Source organism: Hyaena hyaena, unplaced genomic scaffold (genome assembly GCF_003009895.1).
Source record: "Hyaena hyaena isolate Hyena2069 unplaced genomic scaffold, ASM300989v1 scaffold_226, whole genome shotgun sequence".
NCBI classification, from domain to species: Eukaryota; Metazoa; Chordata; class Mammalia; order Carnivora; family Hyaenidae; genus Hyaena; species Hyaena hyaena.
The window spans coordinates 458,794-484,341 of NW_024080858.1; the positions used below are offsets into that span (position 1 = coordinate 458,794).

The window sequence follows — 25,548 nt, forward strand, 5'->3', positions numbered from 1 at the left end:
ACAGAGCCCGACGCGGGGTTCAAACCCACGAACCGCGAGATCATGCTAAGCGAAAGTCGGACGCTTAACCGACTAAGCCACCCAGGCGCCCCTGAAGCGTTTTTTAATATACCTTCCTTTCAACTGTACAAATTAAGAAGCATGTTAATATTCTAAAAATAAATACAAGGTTCGCGGCAGAGACCCAAATAGAAGAAGAGATCCAAACATAAAAATCAACAAGATAAACACTCTATCATCTCAAATTTGAATTAAATTTGTCAGTGTGAACTCATGACTTTTCCCCCCTCACTTTCTAAAAATACAAATTTCGTAGCTCTATGCACTGAAAAGGCTGGAAACAAGCTGAATCCAATCTCAATGAGCACATCGAACTCTCATTATGGTCTCTGTAGAGGATTCTCCCCTAAGTGGAACTAAGGATACTTGAAGAAATGGCTGATTCCCGTTGTGGGACAGAAAATGTAGGAAAAGGCACTGGGATATTTTGTTGCTCTCAAACCAAGGAGAGTAAGGAAGTGTCAAAAGCTGATAAATGGTCACGTCAAGGACACAAGAGTTAGCTAGAAAAAGTTCCACTTACCATAGACAGAATATTATGAATATTTAAAAATGGCCCAATTCGTTAAAATGTACTAAATATTTAAAAAGCTATAGAGTCATAATAATAGCTTGAAAGATGGCGAGAAAAGAAAAAAGAGAAACAAATTAAAAACCACTAGTCACCATTGGCAATTGCTAGAACACCAAATCATTACTTTGAAAATTGACATTTTATTTTTTTCCTTTTTAAAAATTAATTAATTAATTTTTCATTTTTCACTTTTTATTTTTCAAGTGTTTACTTATTTATGTATTTATTTATTTTCCTTAAATAGTGTATTGTCAAGTTGGTTTCCATATAACACCCAGTGCTCATCCCCACAAGTGCCCTCCTCCATGCCCATCACCCCCCTTCTACTCTCCCCCACCCCCATCAGTCCTCAGTTTGTTCTCAGCATTCAACAGTCTCTCATGGTTTGCCTCCCTCCCTCTCCCCAACTATTTTTTCCCTTCTCCTCCCCCATGGCCCTCCTTTAAAGGGAAATAATTAAGTATCTTTCATGTGTTTCTGGTATAATATGTATTTCAGGGTATCCAAAGAGTCCTAATGGCTGACAATTCTTTTCCTACAGATTCTCAGATAATAAACTTAAACAGAAAGATAGAGTTAGAGAAATCAACATTTTGCAATAACTAATTCGCCCAACAGTCCATCATTGCATGGTGAAACCATCAGAGAAAAAAAAGGGATGAAAGACAATAGAAGCATCAAGTTACTGCCACCTGACCCCACTGATCAATCGTGACATCACTGAAAGTGAGTCAAATGCACATTCAGATAAGATGCAATGTGGAGACATTTTACACAAGGTAGAAAATCAAGAACCGTCTCTTAAATGATCTTAAAAAAAAAAGCGACAATAAAACTGAATCTGAATTTAATCAAGCTCTTAAATCTAACTTCAGACAAGAAATTCAGGGGGCGGAGGAAAAAGCTAAACAAATCTCTAGCCAAATCTAGAATTTGAGAACCTAATTTCTTCTGTCAGTACATGGCAGGGAGAGAACAAGAAGAGGTGAACTATTCTAGGTTACAAGATATTAACAAGGCTCTATGAATTTCATAACTACACACAAAGAAATGAAGCTGATTTGGATCCTGAGTAGAATTAACTATCTGAAAAGAGACATTCTTAGATAATCAGAAGAATTTGAATATGGGCTAGGTATTAGGCCCTAAGTAATTATTGTTAGTTTGTGGCTATATGAGAAAATTCTCTCTCCTCTGTTCTCTCTCTCTCTCTCCCTCCCTCTTCAGCTCTCTCTTGCTTTTTTTCTCTGTTTTTCTCTCCCTCTCTCCTGGAGAAACTTCTAAAAGTCTTTAGGGTGAAATGACAGGATGTGTAGATTTTCCCTTAAAATTCCCAAGCAAAAAAAGAAATCGATTGAGTAGTGAATAGATGAACAAGCACGCCAAAATGCTGATAGTTTTCAAAGATCAGGTGTATAGAAATCTTCATAATAAGAGTATTTTCTAATATGTTTCTTTGGAGGGCATGTGGGAACATAACAACAATAGGGAAGGAGAAAGCAAAAGCATATATTTTGGTGGTGATGTAGGCATAGCTAGATATCAGCATTTTTATTTTATGTGTACCCTAGAGCTAAAATCATTATATTGAAACACATCATCATACCCCATTATGTTTGAATGGCATAATGCCTCAATTATATAATATTTTACTCAAATTTTATAGTTAGAATATTTATTAGCTCTATCTTGCAGCCAGTATGGAATAACATGAGACAAAATGCTGTATAAAATATGAGCAGATGGCACCTTTTTGTCTGGCAGAACACCTTCCTCTCTGTCTCTTTCTCTCTCCTTCTTTCTCTCATTTCTAAAAGTTAGAGCACTGGTTATTGTCTAGAGGACTTTCTTCTTTCTCACTAGTAGAATTAACCGTTGAAATCATACTATGATTAGTAAAATTTATAGAAACAGTTTATGTTTTCAAAAGGCTTACTGCAGTTGGTTTAATCCTCCAAATGCACACGGGACGGATAGTCCAATCATTCATCATTTAAGTAGATCGCAATAGACACCACTCTGCTATTTTTTCAAAATGAGAATGGAAAAGAGTTACTATCAATCAGTGTTCACAGGAGATGCTAGTCACCACAACCAAAATTGCTATACGGCGATCTGGGGCAAAAAACCAGTTCATTTTCTGGCATAAAGAAATAATCCTATTTAGAAGAAGTAAAAATAGCCGAAGAGCATAGAACTGGAAAGTCCTGAGACACAGATGTCTTGAACTGCAAATGGTACGCAGGTGTCTAAAGCAGGGCTTCTCGAATGTATATAACCATACCCTGAGAGCACTCAGCCAGGAGCCCAGGAACACCTGGAGCCACAGGAAACTACTGTGTGTCTTCCCAGGAGCATCCATTTTACTTAAAGGTAAATAGGAAAATAACAATGAAATGAAATGGATATGTTACAGAATAGAATGCACCGTATACAACATTTTTAAAAAATAAAAGAGTACTTCCAGAAAATGTACTTCAATCCAAGATTGCTGACCTCCCAGACACATGTTCCGCTGTTTGTCAGACTGGTCCATGTGGAAAGGTTTAAGAGGCACCAGCCTAAGGAAGAAGCTGGATGAATGAAATTGACACTCTTCTTTGAAGCTCCAAAAACTTACTCTCTTCCTGTGCTGCAATGATCAGATCCCCAGAGACTGATTCTCCCCCAGCTAAAATGCACACGGGCTGAAAACAATACCAAAATGTCCGCTACTCATTGTCAATGAAAACTACAACTGTCACAAAGCTCTGAAATCCACGTGTGAATAAAACCAGCACTTGGGCCTCAGAATGCTACACATGCACCAGATGTTCATTGGCAATCTCTCTATTGATTTTGCATGATAAATCGCTGTCAAGGGAGATAGAAAATGTGAAATCCATATTGTCAGCACATTCTTTCTGTGTAAGCAAACTACATAGGAGTCAAACAGTTGTTTGATGAACGTGCAATCAGAACAAAGACAAAGAGAATATGTAATGGCCAGTGGGCTTGGTTTGCCAATAAGACCACTTGAAATCTGTTGGCTACATCCTCCTACCTCCAGCTCCATCCTAAGGACACCCCTGCCATTAAGACAGGGAATCTTTACTGTATGTAGGTGGTTACTCTGGTAACATACAAATGGCACTGCCCACATTCATTTCTGGGTCACTTGTCTGTTCTCCTTTACTGACAACCCCTTCTAATCAACACATCTTTCTTATGTTGCTCCGCTGAGTGGGTCATTGTGGTTTTGCTCCTTATCTTGTCTCTTTCAGGTGACCTTACATAGCTGTAATCTGACCTGTCAAGTGTTCATTCTTCACCTTTTTTTGCTCAGCAAATATTAATGGGCCAGGCACTGTACTCATCACAAGGGATGAATGGTGAATGCATGAGACACAGATTTTGCTCTCATGTGGAATAAGGCCTAGTGAGCTATAATGAGAGCAAGGGGCTTTCATCATTTTGAAGGAAAGACACTTCACTCACGCCATACTTACTAAGTCCTAGAGTTCCTGAAAGCCTCTTCAATGGAACAATGACTTCTGATGGCGAGGGGATGTCTCCACAGCCACAACACGGCGAGGCACAACAGAATTGGAGAACGGTGTTCTTCTAGATTCCCAGGGACCACCTGTGCATCCCCCAAAAAGAGCAAATCTGCAATTCATCCCCTTATATTAATAGGCCACTTGGTATGGGTGCATAAAAACAAGCATATAAAATGCCATATTTCAGCAATGTCCAAATAAAAATTTGAGATAATGAATAAAGTACCAGATTCCACGAACTCAAGCTGAGCCCCCTCTGCTGCAGGCAAGGCACGATGCACAATGTGGAGGTAAGCACCATAGAGGAGGCAAATAGGAAACGATTGCTGTTCTCAGTTCCTTATAGGTTAGTACACATCCTAAGTTCTTCGGAATTCCCAGACACCTCTGTGCAAATTCCAGCTCCAATATGTACTGGATATGTTAGAACCAGGAAAGGCTTTTCATCTCTGTCTCCTCAGTAGTAAAATGAGTGTAACAGTCCCTGCATTATACGGTTTGTTAAAGATTAACTGTAATGATTCCTGGATGTGATGATTCAATGTCTGGCATGTGACAAGCAACCAACACAAGTCACCTGTCCAGACTGCCGTGGTGGAGGGAGTTCCAGAGCAGTAACTTGCACATTTAAATCGCTGGCGAACAGTACCTGGAGTTTTTGTTGTTGCTGTGGACAGTCTCTGGACATCCCAAAGCCAAATGAAGGCAGAGTTACCCAAAGATCATAATTCTGTGTCTACTATAGTTATTGGTAATTAAAATGTAAAGCACCCCACATCGAAAATTACAATCTAAAGTACTCCATACCCATATCACTTTCATGACAAAGTGAAGTGAGCAAATATTCTTTCCTGGAGAAAATTGTTTTTACCTTATCTGAGAGATTCAAATGTCCAGAAAATGTTCTGGAGAGAAGATAAAAATTCAATAAAAGAAGGGGAAACTGAGTACGGAAAAGAGCTTTTTCAGTAGTGCCAGCCTCAATCATGACATTCTGAATGAGCAATTTGGTCAGGGTAGGGGGTGGAGAGTTCAAGTTCATATATATGTCGGCTATACCGAGGTTGCACTGAACAGAGAAAGGCAAAAGGATCCTATTTTTCAGGTCCTCCTTTATTTCTTCTATCTCTCTTTCTACCTCTCCCTCTCCAAATGAATTGTAAAATTATTTATGAATTTAAAAGCAGACTTTGCCTCGTCCAGCTTACTAGAAGATCCTCTCTCGTTTTAAAAACCCTTTGAGAAGCTCTTGGGTGGCTCGGTTGATTAAGCATCCAGCTCTTGATTTTGGCTCAGGTCATGATCTCATCATTTGTGACTTCGAGCCCCATGTTGGGCTCTGCGCTGACAGTACAGAGCCTGCTTGAGATTCTCTCTCCCTCTTTCTCTGCCCCTCCCCCGCTCACAATCTCTCTCCTTTCTGTCTCTCTCTCTCTCCCTCTCCCTCTCTATCAAAGATAAATAAATAAACAGTTAACAAAAAAACCTTTGAGCTGCACTGCTTGGTTAAAAAATGCTGGTGATACAGCTAGAAAGCTTGGATGTGAATAATTGAGCAACTAACAGTCTTGGTTCGTTTCTAAAGAAGTTAGTCGGGATTGGAAGGGAGTTCATCTCAAATAAAGCAGGATTAGAGAGAGGAAGATAAAAATAAAAATGCTTACCACTTGCAACTATCTACAGCTGGTCTTAATATCTTCCCTGTAACCAGAAATAATCCCAGTTCCAGACAGTTCTCTCTCCTAAGATAATTATGCACCATCACAGAGGAACAGATAATTATAGATAGATAGATAGATAGATAGATAGATAGATAGATAGATAGATAGATACATATCTATATATATAAATTTATACACATATCTATCTATCTATATATATATATAAGTAACTTTTTCCTTATGTGTAAAATGGGTGTCAAATGCCTCCTTGGCATGAGATATAGTAACTCCTAAATACACTGAGAAAACTATATTCACTCAGAAGCCTATGGAACACAAGTTTCTTCTAAACATCCACCCCTAAGCAAAGAAATTAGGTCCTGCCTCTATGAGCTGCCACTCTCCCACAGCTTGGCTTCCTCTCATCATCATCAAATAAGCACTACATCTTTTTATTATAGTAAAATATACATTTACCTTTTTAACCATTTTAAGTGTACAGTTTAGTGGCATTAAGTACATTCACATTGCTGTGTAACCATCACCACCATCCATTTTCAGAACTTGTTCATTATCCTCTCTGAAACTCAGTACCCTTTAAGCAACTCTCCATTCTCTCTCCCCACAGCCCCTAGTAACCTCTATTCTTTTTTCTATTTCTATGGATGGAAAGGTATCTATGCTAAGATACCTCCTGTAAGTAGAATCATACATTGTTTGTCCTTTAGGGGCTGTCTTATTTCACTTAGCATAATGTCCTCAAGGTTCATCTATGTTGTAGCATATATTAGAATTCCATTCCTTTTTAAGGCCAAATAATATCCCACTGTATGTATATACCACATTTTGTTTATTCATTTATCTGTTAATGGACACTTGGGTTGTTTCCACAGTTTGGCTGTTGTGAATACTGTTGCTATGACATGAGTGTGCAAATATCTATTCAAGCCTTTGCTGTCAATTACTTTGTGTATACACGCAAAAGTGGAATTGCTAAAACATATGATAATTGTATGTTTAATTTTTTTGAGGAACCACCATACTGTTTTCTACAGCAACTACACCATTTTATATTCCCACCAGTGTGCATTAGTGTTCTAATTTATCCACATCTTTGCCAAGATTTTTTGTTTTCTAGTTTGGTTATAATAATTTTAATGGATGTGAAGGAGTACCTCAATGTGCTTTGGATTTACCTTTCCCTAATAATTAGGGATGGTAAACATCGTTTCATATGCTCATGGGTCATTTGTGTATCTTCTTTGGAGATATGTTTATTCACTTGATTTTTTAATTGATTTTTTAATTGATTTCTTTGGCTTTTGTTGTTGGCTTTTAGGAATTCTTTATGTATTCTGCATATTAACGTCCTGTGAGATACATGATTTGCAAATATTTTCTCCCATTATGCACTTTATACTCTGATAATAGTGTCTTCTGATACCCAAAAGTTTTTAATTTTGATTAGGTCTAATTTATCTATTTATTTTTCTTTTTTTACCCATGCTTTTGGTGTCATACCCCAGAATCATTGAAAAATCCAAAGCTGAAAAACTTTTCTACTATGTTTTTTTCCTGAAAGTTGTATAGTTTTAGCTTTTACATTGAGGTCCCTAATGCATTTTGAGTTAATTTTTGTACATGGTGTAAGGTTAGGGTCTAACTTCATTTTTTTTGCATGTGGATATGCAGTTGTCCCAAAATCATTTGTCGAAAAGATTCTTTTCCCCCACCGAATAAACTTTCATTCTTGTAGAGAATCATTTAACCAAATGTGACAGGGTTTTTTTCCCCCCTGGGCTCTTCATTCTATTCCATTGGTCTATATGTCCATCTTTATGACAATACTAACTGTTTTGATTACTGAAGCATTAAATAGTAAGTTTTGAAATTAGGATGTGTAGGTCTTCCAACTCTGTTCTTCTTTATCAAGACAGTGTTAACTATTTGAGCCTCTTAAGATTTCATATTAATTTAAGGATTGATTTTTTTCACTTTTGCAAAAAATATTGAGATTTTGATAGGAATTGCACTGAATCTATAGGTCACATTAGTTAGTATTGATATCTTAACAATATTGTTTTCCAATCTATGAACATGGGATATCTTTCCATTTATTTATGTCTTCTTTACTTTTTTTTCAGCATGCATAATATTTTAGCCAAATATTTCTACAAGAGCACTGCCCTCTTGCCTAGGAGTGGGGGCGGGGGGCGGGGTGAGGAGGACCCAGCTACAGTTTAGCAGACTTCCTAGGCTCCTCTGAGCCCTCTCTCTTCTGTTCCCATGGCAGAGCCTCCATGGAGAATCCCACCCAGAATGCAAGGAAGGAAAGTTGAGGTCAACACTCTGCTCCTGAAGTGACATTTGGCTCTATTGCCCTGGCCTCACTTCTGTTCTTATGTAAGTCAGTTTCATAGTTCTTTTAGAACTGAGACTGCTATTAAACTGAGCCCTGACCAGCCAGCCAGTGGCCAGTCAGCACATGGCTTTCTGACTGAGAGTTAGTAAAGAGGAGGCATTGAAGTCTACAATTAGTAAGTGTGGGGCTTTTTTGAGGCCCTGATATAAGAGTTGGAATCCTAGGTCTACCCCTAACTTATTGAAAACTATCAATTCAAGCAGGTTGAATGATGGCCCATAATAAGGTATGTCCACATCTTAATTCCCAAATCCTTTGAATGTGATTTTATTTGGAAAAAGAGTCTGCAGTAATATTAAGTTAAGGTTCTTAAGATGAGATCACCCCGATCTCATCCTATCTAGGCGGGCTCTAAGTCTAATGACAAGTGTCCTTATAATGGACACACAGAGAAGGGACTCATAGAGAAGAGGAGAAGGCCATGTGAACAGAGGCAGACAATGGAGTGAGTGGCCACAAGCCAAGGAATGCCAGCATCTACCAGAAGCTGGAAGAAGCAAGGAACAAAATCTTTCCTACAGCCTCTGGAAGAAGCACAAGCAGCTAACACCTTCATGTTGGACTTCTGGCCTCCAAAACTGTGAGAGGATAAATTTCCATTGTCTTAAGTTACCAGGGTTGTGGTCATTTGTTACAGCAGCTACAGGAAACAGATATATTTTGGTTTCTTTGTTGCAAAATAGAAGTAATAATAGTACCTACCTCATCCAGTTGTTTTGATGATTGAAAGAAACAATCCATTGAAAGCACCTGGCCTAGGTTCTAACATAGCAAGCTCTTAATAAAAGGTTAGCTATTATTATTTACAGACATTGAAACCCTGATTCGCATTGCATATACCTCAATCATACATACCTCCATCATACAAGAGAATAATTGAAAATATTTTTGCATGAGGCATCTCTCAGTTGTTGTTTATTTTGTTAAGCATAAACTACAGCTATTTTCCTATCTACCAATGCCATGGGTACGGGGAAAATATCTCACATGTGCTCCAAAAAGCGAGTCCTAAGCTCTCATGTGTCTCTGTGTTGGGATTGCAAAGAAATCTATATATGCACCAAACATGTGAAACAGGCTTTACAGGCCACCGGATGTATAAAGCAAGGACACTTTGTGACTGTATATATGTTCATTTTTCTGGAGAGCCCATTGCTTTAATAAGATTCTCAAAGAGAGACTGTGACCCCCAAAAAAGTTTAAAATCCCTTACATAAAATGACACTGACAGACTTGAATCAAAAGAGCAAAACTAGGCTCAAATGTAAATGAGGCAAGTATCACATCCAGCTGGAGGGCCACCTGTGGCTCAAATGTCATTGCTGGAGCTTTGCCCATAACCCAATTCCAGCATTAAAAAGAGATGAGTCAGGACCTTGGTAAGGATTTGAGAAATGAATGCAACCAAGTGGCTTTGAGACTCTAGCAATCTAGGTCTGGCACGTGTGTAGTAAGGAAAGTGGATATGAAATATACCCAACAAAAACTTCTAGTGATAAATTCCTTTTAAATAATTTGAAACATACAATTCTTGGGGGAACCTCTTTGTGAAACTCTAAGGTCATTTGCAAAAATAATAATAAATAGCTGTTACTGTGACCCTTTTTATTCATCAACAGAGAAACTAGCAAGAAAAGTAGTTAACCATCTTCTTTATTCAAAAGGCAATTATCAAGTTAAGTACTATATGTTATGGACTGAATTGTGTTCTCCCCCACATTAATATTTTGAAACCTTAACCCTTCACCAATATATTAAGACATAGAGCCTTTAAGGAGGTAATTAAGGTTAAAGGAGGTCATAAGCAAGGGGTCTCAACCCAATAGGACCGGCACTCATATAAGAGACCCCAGGTGTGCCTGCACATATACAAAAGACCATGTGAGGGCACAGCAAGAAGGTGGCCATCTGCAAGCCAAGGAAAGAGGCCTCAGAGAAAACCAGCTCTGCCTCCACCTTGATCTTGGACTTCCAGCCTCCAGAGCTAAGAAATAAATTTCTGTTGTTGACGCACCCAGTGAATAGTATTTTCCCAGAGCAACCCTAGATGACTAATCCATGACACACCAAAAACTATGCCAGGTGCTGGGGGCATAGCTTCTCCCCAAGAGAGTGTCACAGGCTTGAGATGACACTGCAGGCCCCTCCAGAGACTAGGAGTCAGCCCTCACGGGCCTCCCAAAGCTCTCTGGCCCTGAGATGGGGCACCTGACTTGCACTTGAAATTGACTGCACTGGCTGTTTAGGTTGTACATGTACGCAGACTCGCTAGACCAGAGCTAGACTCATGTGAAGTTTCTCTGAGAGCGTGCATGCTTTGTTCTGCATTGTTTTGTTGTGGCTTTTGTGCTGCTCTATTTTCAGGGAGAAATACAGTCTCACTCTCTCCCAGAGAAAGGGTAACTCTTGGCTCTGGACACCCACCCATTTGTATCACAATCTTATCGAACCTCAGCCTGCTCATTCTCAGAACCATCCACTCACTGAATCTGATTCACGGCACTGACAGTTAAGAAATTCAAGAGGAGAGACAGTATATGAAATGCTTAGATTAAAAGGAGATGTAAGGTTATTGTTCAGAAAGCTGGCTGGAGGATCCAAGCATTTTGAGATCATTACACTAACTGTTACAGAAGATAGTGCCCCAGGGAGGAATATCTGCTATCATTGGTTTTAAGTGACTACATTTGCTTTTTGACAGGAAATAGTAATCAGTAGTGTCTGTTAGTTTTGCATGAATTTCTCTCACTGAGGGACACAATGATGAAATACTGGTCAGTGTGACTCAGAATTTGAAGGCTGGGTCTTCAAATCTTACTATTTTTTCCCCATTTGTTTGATTGCAGCAGGAAGTAAGAGGAGAGTGGGAATATTTTTACCACTACTCAGTTGTGTCTGCTACAAAATGGAAATTATAGGGCTTCATAGTGTAGGGCCCACAGAGAATCATTGTAGGGGAGTAATTATACCATGAAATATTTTATAAGTATTACATTACAGTTTAGTATTCCAAATGCAATTTGACATTTCCACCTTTTTTTCCCCTTAAAGATCCAAGTCATCTCTTTTAATATGCTGACTGTGTTTAACAGTGAAGAAATTTATAATAGAAAACTCAGACCCCGAATTATCTTACTTGAAAATAAGGACAATTTGCTGACCTTCTTTAGAGGGAGGACTATTAAACTCAAGAATGAGTTCAAGAGAATCTACTTCACCAGAGAACTTTAAAAGCCCATAGATTATCATGTGTCTGAGAGATTTGGGCTGCATTCCTGTCCGGGGTCAAAGGGTCACATCCTTCTCAGAATCAACCCATAATTTTGATTGCAGATCTTCATTAACTAACAGTTCTAAATTTTACACAAGAGCTTGGCCTCTCTGTATTAGACGAGCTTTTAAACCTGTCCACATTTCAACAATCTGACCTGACTTAGAAGGAAGAATTATTTTAGCTAGACACTGTGTTGTGTGAGTAGTTTCTCAAGGGCTAAGAAGTTGCTTTATTTTTAATGCCCTTGGCTTTAGGGATAATACTAAAAGTGGCTTTTCATGATTATACTGGAACTGGAGCAAATCTTAGATTTACAGGCAATTCATAGATAAATCTAACCATCAGGGAAAGTGTTTGTATTCATAAAGTAGCACTCCAAGAAAAAAATGAAAGGAACATTAAATGGCAAGACATTAGTTAAAAGATGAGGTGCTTGACTAGCCCCCTGTGGCTCGGTCTGAGGAAATGGCTCCATGTCATTTTCGGAGTGACGATTCAGAAGGTATGAGGCCTCACCAGTTCTGGCTCCAGCTCATTGTGGGGTTTCCTCCCACAATCTGGGGCTGAAATGGAGCCATGGTGCCTTCCCAGCACCCACGCCAGCTCCTCCTGTGGTTTGCATTTGTTTTCAAAGCAGACCTTCCTGCTTTTAAACCTCTTGACTCAGGTGCAATTTAATGCTATTAGCAGTATGAGAATATCTCTTCGTGTAGATTCCTTTTCCTCCAGAGAACGCAGGAAAACTCATATTAACTCCTGACTTATCATGCCTTGTTTGATTTCCAGATATCCTTTTGACAAGTTTTCCTATAGACAGTCTTGAATTCTCACCGCAAAAATTTTCCTTTGGATCTTATTTTCTCTCCTATGGTCCACCTTTAATTTATGCACCTGAGTTTTGTAAATTTGGAGAGAAAGGGAAGACGCAAGTAAATCTGCTCTTCTCCTAAATTATTCTTTACAACTTCAAAAAAAATTTTTTTAATGTTTATTTTTGAGAAAGAGAGAGGGAGAGAGCGTGAGTGGGGAAGGGGCAGAGAGAGAGAGCGCGCACGAGAGAGAGAGAAAGAAAGAATCTAAAGCAAGCTCCAGGCTCTGAGCTGTCACACAGAGCTGACGCAGGGCTCAAACCCACAAACCGTGAGATCATGACCTGAGCTGAAGTCGGACGCCCAACCGACTGAGCCACCCAGGTGCCCCTATATGTCAATGTAAAAACATTTGATAAAAATAATTCTGAATTTAATAACAACAATAAAATTGGTCTCCTCCTTTGTGCAGTTTGAGGTCTAGTAAGGACATCAGAGAGCAGAGGAGTGGAAGAAAGGCTGTGAATCCCAATATTTCTGGCTGTGAATTTTTAATATGCCAAAAGGAATCAAGATATTCCTCTTTCATGGACAGTGGTTGGTTTTAGAATGCAAATCTGTGTGCCGAGCCAGAAAGAAAGAAGATGGAGGGTAGTATGGAGAGACAACGGAGCGGAGACAGAGCCAATTTGGGCTCTGCTGTCCAGGCACAAATGGAGTCTCCCTCCAACCGTAGCCATGTATTCCTTGAAAAACCCCAGTTCATCCACTTACAGAAAGTCAGCGTTTAAGGAGCGCTTCTGAATGAAAGGTGCTTTGAGAAGTACTGATGGAGATTCCAAGGCAGAGAAGAAAACAGCTTCTGCTCCCAAGGGGCCTACAACCTTAGACGGGAGACATCACTGGAAGGTGAGCTGTTGGATTGCTAAATGGTAAGTGAGGACGGAAGAGGAAATGATGAGTTCTGAGCCAGACCACTTGGGGACACTTGGTAGAACTGATGGTATTGGAAGGGGCTCTCGAGGACCAGTAGAATTGCATCTTGAGAGAGAAATGACAGAAGGACCCGGTAGCCATAGGAGTCAGAAATGAACACGTTTATGGTGGTTTAGCAGAGCAAAGACATGGACCATATCACGCCTCAGAGGGTGGTTGTAAAGATTGAACTGACACATGTAAAGTGCTTAGCACAGTGTTAGTATACTGCAGGCGGTCAGTAAATGTTGGATACTATTTATTCATTGCTTATTTATTTTCTCAGCTGTATTACTATGATGGGAGATGTGGTGACATCACGTTTCTATTATACTGTGAGATGTCCCACCGGCACCTCAAATACAGAGAGCCTACAAATGAACGAGCTGCGGCCCCTCGCTCCAGACATCTGCTTTAGTCCTGATCACCTGTTAACCTTGATGTTAGAAGCAGACCTTCAAGATCTCGGTCTGGCAACGTGGGGGTCACCTTAGACACACCCATATCTCACCCCACCTCCAATTAGCTATCTGTTGATCCAACCCCTAATACTGAACATCCCATTCCTTTCCTCTCCTTTCTAGGTTTTCTTCTAATTGTAGTAAAATATACATAATATGGACTTTGCCATTTTCCCCATTTTTAAGTGTAAAACTCAATGGTATTAGGTACATTCAAAATTCTGCGTACCTATCACTACTATTGATGTCCACAATGTTTTCATCCCTCAAAACAGCAACTTGTAACCATTAAGCAATTACTTCCTCACTTTCCCTGCTTCTGGTGGCCTCTATGCTACTGATTCTATGAACTTATCTATTTTAGAGACCTTGGATAAGTGGAACCATACCATGTTTGTCCTTTTGTGCCATGCTTATTTCACTTAGCATAATGTTTTCATGGTTTATCCCTATTATAGCATATCTTAGAGCTTTGTTTCTTTTTAAGGCTGGCTGATATTGCATTTAATATACATGTTAAGATACATATATGTCACATTTTGCTTATCCATTTATCCATTGGTGAACACTGGGGTTGTGTCCACCTTTCGGCGATTGTAAAAACTCATGTTATGACTGTCGGCATACAAAGATCTGTTTGCATACTTGTTTTCCATTCTTTTGGGTATATGCCTAGGAGTGGAATTGCCGAGGGTCATATGATAATTCTATGTTTATCTTTTTGAGAAGCCACCACTGTTTTCCATAGTGGCTGACCCATTTTACATTCCTACAAGAATGTACAATGGTTCCAACTTCTTCGTATGCTGGACAATGCTTGCAGTTTTCTGTTCTTGATAATAGCCATGTTAGAGGGTGCAAAATGGGATCTCATTATAGTTTTGATTGCATTTCCCTAATGACTAATGATATCAAATACCTTTTCATGTGTTTATTGGGCATTTGCATGTCTTCTATGGAGAAATGTCTATGCAAGTCCTTAGCCTTTCTTGAATTGGGATATTTGTTTTGTTGTTGAATTGCAGGAGGCTTTAAAAACATTCTGGATATTAATATCTTATCAGATATATGGTTTGCAAGTATTTTCTCCTATTTTGCAGAGTTGCCCTTTTACTCTGTTGGTAGTGTCTTTTGATGCACAAATGTTTTTATTTTTAATCAAATTTGATTTATCTATTTTAATTTTTGTAGCCTTTTTTTGGTGTCATATTTAAGAAACTAGGGCCAAATCCAATGCCATGATGATTTTCCCCTATTTTACTCTAAGAATTTTGTTACCTTGTGTTTAGGTCTGATCCCTTTTGAGATAAAATTTGTATATGATATAAAATAAAGTTCCAACCTCATTCTTTTGCATGTGGATATATTATTAGTTTGCTAGGGTTGCCATAACAAAGTACTGTCAAGTAGGTGGCTTGCACAACCTAAAATATTGCATTGAAGTTCTAGAGGTTACAATGCTGAGATCAAGTGGTGGCAAAATTGATTCCTTCTGAGGGCTGTGAGGGAGAAGATGCTCCCAGTTTCTAGTTTATGGTGATCTTTGACACTGTTTGGCTTGTAGATGCATCACCCTGATTTCTGCCTTTATGTTTCCATGGCATTCTCCTTCTGTACATGTCTGTGTCCAAACTTTCTATTGTTATAAGGGAACCAATCAAACTGGATTCCAGGCCAACTCTCCTCCCATGTGACCTCATCTTAACTAATTACAAATGCAACAACCCTCTTTCCAAATAAGGTTATATTCTGAGGTACTGGGGATTAAGATTCCAATGTAGGAACCTGGGGGGACATGATCTACTAACAGTGGGTATTCAGCCTTCCCAGCACGATCTGTCCTTCTTCCATTGAGTGATATGGGTGCTTTTCCCAAAAAATAATTGATATAACCTCACATAAGTAAGGTTTTAGTTATGGGTTCTCTATTTTATTTCATAGGTCCAAGTGTCTGGACTTAGGCATGCCCCCCTCCCCTTAGCTTTTTTGAGGTATTATTGATACATGTTTTTAAAGTTTATTTATTTATTTTGAGAGAGAAAGAGCATGAGTGGGGGAGGGGCAAAGAGAGGGCGAGAGAGAGAATCCGAAGCGGACTCTGTGCTATCAGTGTGGAGGCTAATGGGGAATCCATCTCATGGACTGTGAGATCATGACCTGTGCTGAAACCAAGAGTCGGTCACTTAACTGACTGAGCCACCCAGAAGCCCCTAGATATTATCAGCATCATAACGTATATAAATTAAGGTGTATAACATGATGATTTGAAACACATATATATGCAAAATAAATACCACAATAAGGTTAGTTAACACCTCCATTTCCTCACATAATTACCTTTATTTTGTGGGAGGGTGAAAACATTTAAGATTCACTCTCACAACTCTCAAGTATATAACACAGTATTGTTCATTATAGTCACTATGTTATACATTAGATCCCTAGAACTTATTCATTTTACAGCTGGAGGCCTGTGTCTTTTGACCAATATTCCCTATTTCCCCTATACCCCATGGCCTAGCAACCATAATTCTATTTTCTATTTCTATAAGTTAAGCTTTATTTATTTATTTATTAAAATTTTTTTAATGTTAATTTATTTTTGAGAGAGAGAGAGGAGTGTGAGTCAGGGAGGGAGGAGCAGAGAGAGAGGGAGACACAGAATCCAAAGCAGGCTGCTGGCTCTGAGCTGTCAGCCCAGAGCCTGACAGGGACTTGAACCCATGGACCACAAGATCATGATCTGAGCTAAAGTCGGATGCCCAACCGACTGAGCCATCCAGGCACACCAAACAATTTATTTAATTTTATTTTGAGAGAGAGAGAGTAGAGAAGGGGCAGAGGAGAGAGAGAGAGAATCACTAGCCGGCTCTGCACAGTCAGCTTGGAGCCCGATGTGGGGCTTGAACTCATGAACCTCAAGATCACAACCAGAGCTGAAATCAACAGTCCCACGCTTAACCAACTGAGCCACTCAGATGCCCTGAGAATTACATAAAATTATATATAAACCCTCCCCTAATTTATTGGAAACTCAAAAAATTTTTGAAGTGCTTTTAGAAATTAAAAACAAATGTATAAATAGAAAACATTAAAAATGCTTTCTTATCCTTGCAGCACCTTTTACTTTTTAAAGTTCTGTCTCGTGGCCGTCACAGCAGTTTCGCTTGAATGCACCCATTCCATCTCTAATTGCTCCATGCCAGTGGCATAGAATGACTGCTGGCAGAGACCGACTACTGCCTTTCCTTGAAATTATGCCCACAGAGATTTTCTTCCTATCTTATGCACATTTTCCTCTTCTGAATTTACCATAAATGTAATTGCTTTGGCATGTCTCTCTTGCCCTGGGACTTACTAGAACTACTCATTTCAGAAGCCTGGCTTACATTATGCAAGAAAAAGCCGAGCCTGTGGCAGAAATATTACCATAGGGCCTTCAGATTTGAATGTGTTCTGCTCTAAATAGTCTATTTCTAACACTATGTCCTGCCACTCGAAGTATTGGGAGTATTATTTGTGAAACATATCCGGCATCAGAACAGAACTTTTAAGTTAAGCGTTATTTGCCAGAAACAATCTGATTTTCACAAACAGATTCAGAGGAAGATTTGTATAAAAAAGCCACTTTTCCTTTGGAAGATAAGCAACTGTTGTCTAATAACAGGAAAAAAAAGTTACAGTGCTTACTTCATGCTCAGCCGAGTGCTTTTTTGGTTTTACAACCATTATCTCCCTTCTTAATTCGCACTGCAACCATGTGGTACATTCATTCAAATGTGAATTTGCAACTGAGGCTCTGGGACAGTAAGTGGTTTGTCCAAGATTACAGAATCAATAGATGGCGGGCAGGACCTGTACCCAGGTCTCTGTTTCCTAGACCCATGATCTTGATACGAAATTGTGGTAATCATTGTAATTAATTCACCAGAACAGCGCACTTTTGGGTGTTAAACCTGTGGCAAATGCTTTACTGAGCTCAAAGGAGTATATGGACATTAAAGAAGGCTGTGAATCCTTGGGTATAGAAAAGAAGTGTTCCTAGTCCAAAATTGGGTTGGAGTCTGATCTAGATAGAGAGGCTAAAGCAGGGTTAGAAATGAAATCACTGCGGGGCACCTGGGTGGCTCAGTCAGTTAAGCGGCTGACTCTTGGTTTCAGCTCAGGTCATGATCTCACAGTTCGTGGGTTTGAGCCCCGTGTTGGGCTCTGTGCTGACAGTGAGGAGCTTAGGATTTTCTCTCTCTCTGCCCCTCCCCCGCTCGTTCTCTCTCTCTCTCTCTCTCTCTCTCTCTCTCTCTCACTAAATAAATAAACTTAAAAGAAAAAGAAATAACATCACATGAACACTCATGGAGTTTTGGTAAAGCCCTTGGCTGAGCCAAGGGATGAAGAAGTGATAATCAAGTCATCGAGGTCCACGACTGAAGGCAAACAGGCAGTGGCCCATGGTTACTGGACCTTAGGGACGCTGTGGTGGTGCCAGAGAAGGAACCCTGCGGGTTCAGAGAAGAAATCATTTCCTCTTCTTTGAATGGGATTCTAGACTTTGAATCTGAGTTTCTTAAATATTCTATTTTCTAAAAAGTCAGACAGTGGCAGAATAGTGACAACTTTATTCTGACCTATACAGTTGACTAGAAAATACCTACTTTTGTGTTCAACAGCCAGCTGTATCCTTTGTTAAGTGGAGAGTATGGAACAATTTTGATCTTTTGAACCCATAATATATAAATTTGAATGCTTAGAAACCAAGAGGTTTGTTGTTTTTTTTTAGGTTGGATTTCTTTCCTTAAGTTCTGGTGTTGGAATTTCATAAAGTCAAGGAAAAAGTATTTTAGTGTATATCCTTTCCTGGGTACACTGTTGGAATTGAGACACTGTCTGACGAGTAAAAGACCAATAATGTTTGGCTGAACAAAGATTTTTGAAAGCTCAGGTGATATATATTCATATTTTGGTATGAATCATCCACACATGTGTAATGAGATGAAATCTGCATGCATGTTCTGCGTGTCAGAAACATGATAAAAAGACATTTTTTAAAAGTTGTAGGGGCACCTTGGTGGCTCAGTCGGTTAAGCATCTGACTTAGGCTCAGGTCATGATCTCACGGTTCATGGGTTCAAGCCCCACATCGGGCTCTGTGCTGACAGCTAGCTCAGAGCCTGGAGCCTGTTTCAGATTCTGTGTCTCCCTCTCTCTCTGACCTTCCCCTGCTCATGCTGTCTCTCTCTCTCTCTCTCTCAGAAATAAATAAAACATTAAAAAAAATTTTGATTGACATATGTTATATTAATGTCAGATGTGCAACATAATGATAGAATATTTATATATATTATGAAATGATCACTATAGTGACTCTAGTTACCATCCATCACAATACATTGTTACAAATTTTTTCTCATGAGAACTTTTAAGATCTACTCTCTTAGCAACTTTCAAATATACAACACAGTATTCTTAACTGTGCATTACCTACCCAGAACTTATTTTATTTTATAACTGTAAGATTGTACCTTTTGACCCTCTTTGCCTATTTTCTTGGGAACTGATTCTTTTTTTTTTCCCACTCCGTACCCAGTATATGGTATAGTGGCTGGGACAGTAGGTACTTTATAAAATTTGCTGAATGAATCATGAAGACACTACTTCTTACTTAAAAGACCCTGATATGGGAGGAATTAGCAAACCATGCTCTCATTTGTTAAACTGAGGCCATTCTCTCTCTCTCTCTCTCTCTCTCTCTCTCTCTCTCTCTCTTTCAGAGAGAGTGCACAAGCAGGAGAGGGACAGAGAGAGAGGGAGACAGGGAACCTGAAGCAGGCTCTGCACTGTCAGCACAGAGACGGATGTGGGTCTCGGACCCACAAACTGTGAGATCATGACCGAAGTCAAACACTCAACCAACTAAGCCATCCACGTGCCCCAGGCTAGTGTCTCTTTAACAACCAACAGAATTACCAACCCCACACCTACTCGCCACCTTGACATTTATACCACACTCCCCCTCTCTTGTACCTCTTTTTAAAAACTTCTTGTGTCAGGGAGGGGGGAGAAATGTCCAAGCTGAGACTGACTTCTCTTGCATATCTAAGAAATTCTTTACTCCTTGCCAGACCTTTTCCTAAACCTTGCCCAAAAGGAGATTATGTCTGTAATCCTGTCATACATAATGATTCTCTTTTCCCCCATTTTCCTCCAGCTCCCCACCCACTTCTACTCAAGCACTACCTAACTTTCTAATCCTGTTCAATGTCTCGCAGGATTTCTTAACACAATTTTAATGATGCCAAGCCCTGAAGCTGGACATCGAAAGAATAAAGCATGAAAAGTATCTATTCTGTCATAGATTTATTCAGCGTTCTGTGTCCTAGATTTGGGTGTGTGTAATATGTGCAAACTGCTTTATTTTCAGCCAAATACAGAGCCTGTGTTAAAAAAGCACAAACCATTTATAAAATTTCTTATGTCTATTTTTTAACTTTACTCAAATAAGCAAACCGAATTAGTTCTATTGGAATTTTAGTCACCTCTTTATTTTATTTTATTTTATTTTTCGTATTTTAACTATAGTTGCCAAACAACGTTACATTAGTTTCAGGTGTACAACTTACAGATCTGATGAATTCACGTATTCTGCTACGTTCCTATACTCCCCACAGGCATAGCCACATCTGTCCTGTTACATTGACTATATCCCCTGTGCTGTGCCTTTTATTCCCATGGTGTATTCATTCCAAAACTGGAAGCCAGTGTCTCCTACTCCCCTTCAGCCATTTTACCCATCCCTCCACACGTTCCCCCCTGGCAACCATCCGTTTGTTCTCTATATGATTTTGATGGAGTTGTGTGAGCAAGAGGAGAGAGCATGGGTATGTGCTGAGGGGTGAAGACAAAAAGAAAAGGAAGCCAGAAGCCAGTGAGGGTGGCCTGATACCGGTCTTGCATCCAGGCACCTCCCTTACCCTGTTTTCTCTACCATTTCTTCTCTGGCACGAGTGTGTGCTGGAATTTACACAGATGTAGACAATGAAGCCCTTGCAACTTGAAATTTGGCTCCCAAAGTAATTTATCCCATTGTCTACACAGATGCCATTTGAGTGAGAATTTAGAAAATTCAAGAGTTTAGAAAATGATCTCCTCTGTCCCTGCCAGTGTCCTTGGAGCTCATAACACTTAGAAATAAAACGAGCTCCCTGATGGGCTTTGGTGTGTATCCACAGGCAGATTTGGCAGATTGGCCACTCAGTGCCCCTGGCTTGTGTATATTATTTTCTTCCCTAGGTTCTCCTTCTCCAAGAACAGGGCCCTTTCAGTGAGTGAGCACCATGCCAGCTGACAGAGAAGGGCACACCCTCCCTCCGTGGCCAAATGGCCATAAACTATAAGCAGCTGTTGTTTTCCTAAATGTGGTTCGGAACTTCTGTTCTCCAGTAGAGGGAACAATAGTGCCCTGAAGGTGTCTTTGGCACAAACCTACACTGATTCTCTAAGAAGGCGCGTCTGTGAGTTAAATGGTCCAACAATGGAGAAAGAGTCTCCCCCAGAGTTCTGTCAGGCAACCCTCAGGTTAGACAGAGCTTTAGAAAGCAGACACACTGAAATCAGATTAGATCCAATAGGAGCTTTACAGAGGGTGCCAGGCTCAAGCCAGAGATAATAAAAGCAAACTCTTGACCTTCTAGCGGTTTCCATTTCACCAAAGAAATTCAATCACACATCAATGAATTGATCTTACACAAGGCTGACTTTAAACTTCGCTTAGTAAAATTCCTCCATGGAACTTGTTTCCAGAAGGTGGAGAAAAGTCAGCGGAAGTGAGAGTGAATCAGGTGCACTTTGATAGCAGTCAAGCTCATCCCCTGTCTTTCAGGATTTCCCGTCCTACAAAGAGGAAGGATACCAGTAGTTTTCAAGGAGGGGGTAGAAAGTGTTTTCTCTAACTCGGGGTTCCAACGTGGAGTCTGTAGTTTTCAGGAAAATGAACACAAAAGTGCTGATATGTATCCACTTACAGTTTTGTTAGTTTGTTTTTGTAAAAATGTCCATAGCTTTCCTTGGATTCTCAGACAAGTCTGCAGACCAGACTAGGTTAAGAACTTGTGCCCTGAGTCCTACATTATTTCACATTCCTCTATCACTGGGGACAGACCCTGAAAGTAGAGCAGTCCCATGGTGGAAATGACCTCGCGCTATTGCCAGTTTCCCTGAATAAGGAAACCAATATCTACCACATTAATTCCCTCCTGGATGACATTATACCAGCCTCTACTACCGGAAGTGAACTAAGAAATTGGTCTCTCTGCAACAATGCCATCCAGGCATCATCTGTTCCCTTCATGATCCGCAGTCTATTTCATAACAACCTCTCTCTGCCTCTTGCCCTGTCCCAGCAGGAATAGGCCTGGGTCAGCCATCGTTCTGCCCCAGAGACACATCCCCCCTTTACCTTCTCATTCTTGGCAAAAAAGTCTTGACTTTTCATAGTGGTCAAATGAAATTATTTTTGAATTTCATTTTCTAATGTTTTCTTGTTGTTGCTGGCATATAGACATTTATTTTCTTTTTTTTATTTGTTAATGTTTTTTTTTTTTTAATTTTTGAGAGACAGAGCATGAGCAGGGGAGGGGCAGAGAGAGAGGGAGACACAGTCTTGACTAAAATTACCGCTTGAGTACATCTTGTTCTTGTGTCCATATTCTGAGCAGTACCTAAAGGGATTATTCTAATCCAGGGCTATATAAAGGCATAAAACAGATTGAGATAAGAGTGAGCTTATCTAAACATGGAAGCTTAAGTAAAGACCCAAGAACAATATCCAGCTGAACTGTAGGGTGTGGTTCTGATGCTAACAGGACAATTGGAGGAACCGGGAAGCAGCCAGACTTGACCAACGGACACGTTTCCGTGTCCAGACTCTGTCTGCTGCTATTTCTGTTGATACTTCTCATAGTCCATTCTTGTCCCACCCAGAACTACTCAGTCCCTTTTATCAGTATGAATATAATAATTGTAAAGAATGTCAGTCAGTCATTTTTTACTTACTCTGCAACTTTCCAAAGCTCAGACTTCACACAGAGAGTCTTCATCCAATACAGTGTGGTACCAACAGTACCATTCTTCTTATCTCACTAATACTCTAGGGTGACACTTCATTTCTCATCCCGGAGAAATGCTACACCGTGACAGCAGGTATAAACCAAGACCACCTGGGCCTACTAGGACATGGCCACCGTGTCCTGCACAGAATCATGCAATGCTCAGGGATTCATTGTTCTGCATCACACACTGTACTCACGTCACCTTCCTCATATTTGATCTCTTCTCCCAGATAAGGTGGAAATGGGAGAAGAGGCTTGGGAGCAAGAGGACAACAATTCTAAGTTAAGAACTCTCTGAAGAGGGGCACCTGGGTGGCTCAGTTGGTTGAGCCTCCGACTCTTGATTTCAGCTCAGGTCACAGTCCCAGGGTTGTGGGATCAAGCCCTGCATGGGCTCCATTCTAACTGTGGAGCTGCTTAAGATTCTCTCTCTCGGGGCGTCTGAGTGGCTCAGTCGGTTAAGCATTCAACTTCAGCTCAGGTCACGATCTCATGGTTTGTGAGTTCGAGCCCCACATTGGGCTCTGTGCTGACAGCCTGGAGCCTGTCTCCGATTCTGTGTTTCTCTCCCCTGCCCATGATCTGTCTCTCTCTGTCTCAAAAATAATTAACATTTAAATTTTTTTAAAAAGATTCTCTCTCTCTCTCTCTCTGCCTTTGCCCCTCTCCTCCACTTGCATTCTTTCTATATATAAAGTAAAAAATATTTGTTTTTTAATTTTTAACTCACTGAGGAAAAAACTGCCATTTTTACCAAGTCATGAACTCTAGGCTGCTCCCTGTGCTGCGTGATCACAGAGCCCTTTGCTGCAGCCAGCTGGAGTTTTGCCCTTGAACCGTCTCATGTTCTTACATGCCCATTAGGCCATGTTATATTTAAAATCTGGTTTTTCTCCACAAATTCCACATAAACTTAAAGCATCATTCAGTAATCAAGTAATGAGAAAGACAACTACAGAATCTAGACCAGAATTGACACGAGCTAGGGAAACAATAAAAACCAACCCTGGCTCCTTCTTTCTTCTTTCCACAGATTCGAAATGTGGCAGCAAATCTCTGCGTGGACAGCAAGCACGGAGCCACAGGCACAGAGCTGAGGCTGGACATCTGTGTCAAGGATGGTTCTGAAAGAACGTGGTCTCATGAACAGGTGTGTGGCAGGAGTGAGCGGGGCCGAGAGGGGCGTGGAGGGTTCTGGGCGGGACACATGGACCTCCCCAGTTCTGTCACCAACCAGTTCGGTAGTTATGTGGGGAATTACTTACCTCCTTTGTTTTCCATGGCTTCTCAGAGCAGCTGTGAGAATCAATTGAGATCATGCACAAAAATGTGCTTCAATAATAGAAAGGATGGTAGAAGTGTTGATTGTGACCCCAGGCTTTTATCTCCTTTCCCAGAATGAGAGTCTTCAAACCACGAAAAGCCTGTACAGTGTCATGTAACTCTTCCAACTAAATTTCATGGTTTTGTTGAAAGACTCTTTGTTATTTAAAAAAAACTTTTATTTAATGTTTTATTTATTTCTGAGAGAGACACAGCGTGAGCAGAGGAAGGTCAGAGAGAGAGGGAGACACAGAATCTGAAACAGGCTCCAGGCTCTGAGCTGGCTGTCAGCATAGAGCCTGGCGCGGGGCTCAAACCCCGAACCATGAGATCATGGCCTGAGCCGAAGTCAGACGCTTAACCAACTGAACCACCCAGGCGCCCCTCCTCTTTGTTATTTGATAAGTTTTTGTGATTTTAACTAATCTTGTTTTCCCCTCTGGCTATATATGGAAAAGAATACTCTACATACACCTCTTGATGTTATAGCAGTTTGTAATCTTATACATGAAGGTAACTTTGAAGCAGTAACATCTCCACGTGGGTTTCATGGAATAGTGTAAGACTATGTATTGCTTTGATTGAAAAGCATTTCAGTGCAATTCGGTTTGTTGAGTGAGTTGTCATTCCCATCCACTTTGAAAACAGATGGTCTTTCTGAGGGACTTTCCTCACACTGTGTCACCTGAAAAAGAGAAAGGATAGTGGGTAGAGTCGTGCCTGCCCCTTGTTATTGCTTTAATTTTTAATTATCAAAAATCAGATAGGAAACTATATATTTAACTCACTGAGGAAAAAACTGCCATTTTTACCAAGTCATGAACTCTAGGCTGCTCCCTGTGCTGCGGGATCACAGAGCCCTTTGCTGCAGCCAGCTGGAGTTTTGCCCTTGAACCGTCTCATGTTCTTACATGCCCATTAGGCCATGTTATATTTAAAATCTGGTTTTTCTCCACAAATTCCATATATTTATAAAAATATTATGGCACATCTTAACACACTCTGCAAAGATTTAACAAGTATCTACAGCTATTGCCATATTTTTTAAAGTTTATTATTCTGAGAAAGAGAGAGAGCACACATGGGAGGGGGAGAGAGAGAGAGAGAGAGAGAGAGAGAATTCCAAGTAGGCTCCAACTGTTAGCATGGAGCTCGACGCAGGGCTCGAACTCATGGAACCGTGAGATCATGACCTAAGCCCAGCCCAGGAGTCTTAACGCTTAACCAACTGAGCCACTCAGGCGCTCCTGCCAAAGTTTTTTAAAGAATAAAATTTGTAGATACAGTTAAAGCCCCTTCCCCATCTTACTCCTCTCCCTCTTCTAAAGGATACATCCCCCATTCAG

At 40.2% G+C, this 25,548-nt stretch overlaps 1 protein-coding gene across 1 annotated transcript in view; it reads left to right on the forward strand.

Moving 5' to 3' along the window:
• GALNTL6 (polypeptide N-acetylgalactosaminyltransferase like 6) overlaps nt 1-25,548 on the forward strand; it is a 212,900-nt gene that overhangs the window by 161,598 nt on the left and 25,754 nt on the right. Inside the window, exon 7 of the mRNA XM_039243223.1 lies at nt 23,913-24,029. Coding sequence (XP_039099154.1) covers nt 23,913-24,029 — 117 coding nt within the window. The remainder of the gene's footprint in view (nt 1-23,912; nt 24,030-25,548) is intronic.